Source organism: Peromyscus californicus, unplaced genomic scaffold, assembly GCF_007827085.1.
Source record: "Peromyscus californicus insignis strain IS unplaced genomic scaffold, ASM782708v3 Scaffold_4__1_contigs__length_199733344, whole genome shotgun sequence".
Classification (NCBI taxonomy): domain Eukaryota; kingdom Metazoa; phylum Chordata; class Mammalia; order Rodentia; family Cricetidae; genus Peromyscus; species Peromyscus californicus.
The window spans coordinates 28,541,542-28,546,092 of NW_026294562.1; the positions used below are offsets into that span (position 1 = coordinate 28,541,542).

The window sequence follows — 4,551 nt, forward strand, 5'->3', positions numbered from 1 at the left end:
TGGCAGTTCTAGTTCATTTCTTTGGCCAACTCCATGCTGTTTTACTCTCACCAATGCTGTGCAAGAGTTCCTTTTTGTTTATATCCTTGCCAGTAATTCTTATCTTCTGTTTTTTGATCATAGCAGTTAAAACTGTAGTGAGTCGATCTGTATTGTGGTTTTGAGTTTCATTTCTTTAATGAAAAGCTGAAGATATGTGGGTATTGTTGAGACAGATTAAGGCAAACATACTTTCTCCTAGTCAAAAGATACAATCTCAATTCAACTTTTGGCCTTGGATAGAGACCTAAGATTCTTCTTTTTTTTTTCAATTTTGTTTTGTATTAGCTTTTTTTTTTTTTTTTCTGCATATGTGTCTGGGCAGAACATGCATGTTTTGTGCCTGTGAGGCCAGAAGAGGGCAACAGATCCCTGGGAATTGGAGTTACAGAGGGTTATGAGGCACATGTGAGTGCTAGGAATTGAACCCAGGGGTTAAGAAAGATCAGTCCATGCTCTTAACTGCTAAGCCACCTCTCCAGCCCCAAGACCTAACATTATAAGATATGTAAAATATTATACTCTACTGTCCTCACTTTTTAAGAGTCATCCAACTGGGCCTGTCAATCACCTGCTTTCAAGTCTACAGGCTGATTCACTTGAAGTCTTGCTGAGGAGATGGGAGGAATAATTACCCCCTTACTGAGGTTCTCCCAGAAGCTCCTCTCTGGGCAGTTGCTTACAGGGCTTCCATCATGATGCATTGTAACAGAAAAGTGTAATTTCTTTTTTTTTCTATGCTTTTCTTTCTTTCTCTTTTCTTTTGGATACTGGACAAAGCCTGGGCATGCTTTCCTGGGAACTCTGGGCTTTCTCACTCTTTTTCTCTGAAGTCACTCTTTCCCCATCCACCATGGTCTACACCTGTGTAGCCTATACATTCCATACTTCTTTTTTTTTTTTCTTGTCAGTACTTTAATGTGTCCATCAGACTGGGGGAGGCAGCTACACAGTGTGCTTCTGTGGTTCCTGCACAACATCTGGTCTACAGCAAACCCAGCTTGTACTCCACCATCAAGTGCAGCTCGCCCATCAGTTCACTCTGTGACGGATCATTAAGAATATCCTCAAAACCAATGGCCTCATCATTGCCCCTCAAAATATCCAAGGACAGGTTTGAGCTTGGAAGGAATGGAAGACGCTGAACCTGTTGCACTGCCTTGAACTCCATCTGTAACTTCAGGGGGGCAAACAGACCCTGGATGTTCCTCAGGGTGGAAAAGTTCATCTTGTCTTGGTTGAGCTGGAAATTTTTTTCTGATAATTCAAGAGGGTGACTGGGCAAAAGTTCATTTTTCACAGAAGAAAACCCTTTCTGGAGGAGATCATGACTCTCAAAAGGCCCACTCGCTGAGAGCTCTGTAACTGGAATACTGTCCTTCAACTGTGACCCAAGGCCTCTGGCGTTCATCTTGGAAACCACTCTGCGAAAGCTTCTAAGCCCGCTCTAGTCAGCCGGCCAAGCTGCTCACTTCCACATTCCATACTTCTAAGAACATGTATGCCTTGACTTTTGCAAAGACTTGCAAGATGGTAAATTGGCTTTCATTTAGATTGCATCCAAAAGTGGTCTAAGGTTATCTCCATCAGTACATAAATTATCAATAGGAGGAGGTTCTGGGTGTTGCCCTATTGGGAATGGGCAAAAAAAAATTTTCCAAGGGGGATGGTGGCCTAGATTACTGGGTTGTTAGCCACACTTTGTTTGTCTTACAAGCAGACACATTTCCTAGTAATTATAGCCCTCTGAATTGTTTTTCCATAACAGTTGTGTCCTAACAGTGTGGAAGCCTCAGACAGTAAAGTTAATTGGTCTCATGTCATCTGCTAGTGCTAAGTGAACTAGGATGAGTCTGAATGAATGTTACAATTGCAACACGAAGAAAAAGTTTAAACCAAAACCCAAACACATCACGTCAAACCAGGCTATCCAGAAGTGCAAACAAGCTGAGGTATTCTGTCAAATAATATCTCAATTTTCCTGCCAAATAGCTATACAGTCATTGAGCAAATGGTTCAATACAGCCTTCAAAATGACAGTCACTTCTCTTAGGAGAAACTGGCATCAGAAACACAAAACAAAGCAAACCAAGGTCTAGACAGAGAGTTTCCCAGCATCATTTGATGTCATGAAACTAAATAACTAGAATATTCTTCACAAATATGCCAATCTTCCCCCCCAAAAAAAAACCCACATTTTTTTTTTGCTGTTTTATCACTTTACATTTATCAGCAGCTGATGCCCAAGAGACAATGAACCAGGGGCAAAGGCACAGTTAGATACATACTCTCTTACTGGTTGTCTAAGCTGAATTGCTACTGGATACTTGGTTCCATCTCAATTCCCACATATTTCAAGTGGTGCAAGGAAAAGCAAACTGGAAATTTTTATTTGATTTATCTACAGTTTGGCTAGGCTGGGGAGAAAGGACAGATCTTAGATTCTCTGTACTTTTGATGTAGCAGTGTAACAGGTTTATAGAAGAGATAAAAAGGAAGCCAGCAAATGTAGGTAGTGGCGACACAGCAGTGAGGTCTTGTAGGTAGAGTTTTCCTGCCTGGCCCACAGTCAGGACAAATCTCTCTCACCTGCCAGTCCCACAGCCTCTCAGACCCGACCAAGTAAACACAGAGACTTGTATTGGTTACAAACTGTATGGCCATGGCAGGCTTCTTGCTAACTGTTCTTACAGCTTAAATTAATCCATTTCTATAAATCTATGCCTTGCCACATGGCTCGTGGCTTACCGGCATCTTCACATGCTGTTTCTCATCGTGGCGACTGGCAGTGTCTCTCTGACTCAGCCTTCCACTTCCCAGCTTTATTCTCCTCCTTGTCCCGCCTACACTTCCTGCCTAGCCAATGGCCAATCAGTGTTTTATTTATTGACTAATTAGCAACACATTTGCCATACAGAACATCCCACAGCAAGGTCTCCTGTGAGAACTCAGAACACTTATCCTGGGATGAAAGGTCTGACTTTGATACCAGGGCCCCTGTTTATTATCTTTCCAAGGATGGGGCTATGGGACAATTTTAATTCTTAGGGTCTATTGTTTTAGTGTCTTTCTTATTTTGTTTCCATTTCTGTGGTGGTTAATACTGATTTCTAACTTGATTGGATTGAGATATGCCCAGAGAATTATCAAAGTCCAGCTGTGGGTGTCTATGACAACATTTCTGAAGGACTAGGTTTGCACTAGCCCATAGGCTGGGGTCTGGTTGAGTAGAAGTGGAGGAGAAAAACTCCCATGAACCCAAGCAATCTCTGTCTTTACTTCTTGGTCTTGATAAGGTAAACCTCATCAGCAATAGTGTCAACATGTTCAGGGCCCACAGAGTCAGTTGTGGTAGACTAAATCATCTGAAACTCTGAGCCAGAATAAGTAGTTCTGCCTTTTGATATATTTTTCTCAGATATTTTGTTTCAGTGTTGGTAAAAATGAGTGCACTTTCTTAAATCCATCATAGAAGTAGATCTTTCTTCATTTCCTTTTCTCATGTCTCCCTTTTAAAAAGTCTATACTGACCCGTCGAAGTAAATTCTATGGTACAGCTAAACGGAATGCCTGATTTTTATCCATCAATGCCTATTTCCTTTGAACTTTCTTAAATTAAAAAATGTACAATGTACTTAAAAATTTCAATGTATAGTTGTTAATTATTTATATATACAACCATCCTTCAAGAAATGCAAAGGCATGGTTCCAGGGCTTCCTAAGACACAAAAGCCTACAGATGTACAGATCTCCCACTAAAACAGGATAGCATATTTGCATAGAACTTACTCACATCTTCCAATGGACAAAGCACGAATGTTCTCTGTTGTGTAATTATTTCTGGCAAAATGCCACTCATTGTATGATTTTCTGTAAATATGGCCTTGAAGTCAGAGGGCCAAATACAATCATTAAAACACAGTTTGGTTAAACAGGATTTTAAGGACTAACTCTGTACTTTCTAATGTAAACATCCTAAATAAAGCCAAACAGGATGAATATAAGAACGGAAAAGAAATAACAAACCAGAATTAATCAAAAGGGAAAGTGAAGCTACGTTAATTGCCAGCAATGTAGAATGTAGGACATAGAATATTGAGAGAGAAATTGAAGAATTGCATAGCAGGAGCACTCCATTAAAATCATATAAGATCCGAAATAGATATTTACTTAAAGCTTCACAACACATGGAGAAAAATCTGGTAGAACTGTCAGGAGAAATACACAAATCCGCAATTGCATGCATAGATCTCAGTTTTCCTCTATTGATAATTTGTATCAGAGACAAAAAATCAGTAAAGATACGGATTCTGATGACAGTTTTGGATAACATAAACTAATTATCATTAAAGAATAGTCCATCTAGCTGTATATACATTCAATGTATATTTTTCAAAGCATCAGATGAAGTTTATGAAGATAATTTTTACTAAAATCTGTCTTAGTTACTTTTCTATTGATGTGAAGAGACTTCATGATCAAGGCAATTTATAAAAGAAAGCATTTAATTTG

General features: G+C 39.6%; 1 protein-coding gene across 1 annotated transcript; it reads right to left on the minus strand.

The window, feature by feature from the left end:
- Positions 1–1,009: 1,009 nt before the first annotated feature.
- LOC128125700 (proteasome maturation protein-like) lies at positions 1,010–1,517 on the minus strand. Its single transcript, XM_052763338.1, has one exon. The coding sequence runs from the start codon at positions 1,448–1,450 to the stop codon at positions 1,025–1,027; it is 426 nt and encodes a 141-aa protein (XP_052619298.1). The 5' UTR covers positions 1,451–1,517; the 3' UTR covers positions 1,010–1,024.
- Positions 1,518–4,551: the final 3,034 nt, after the last annotated feature.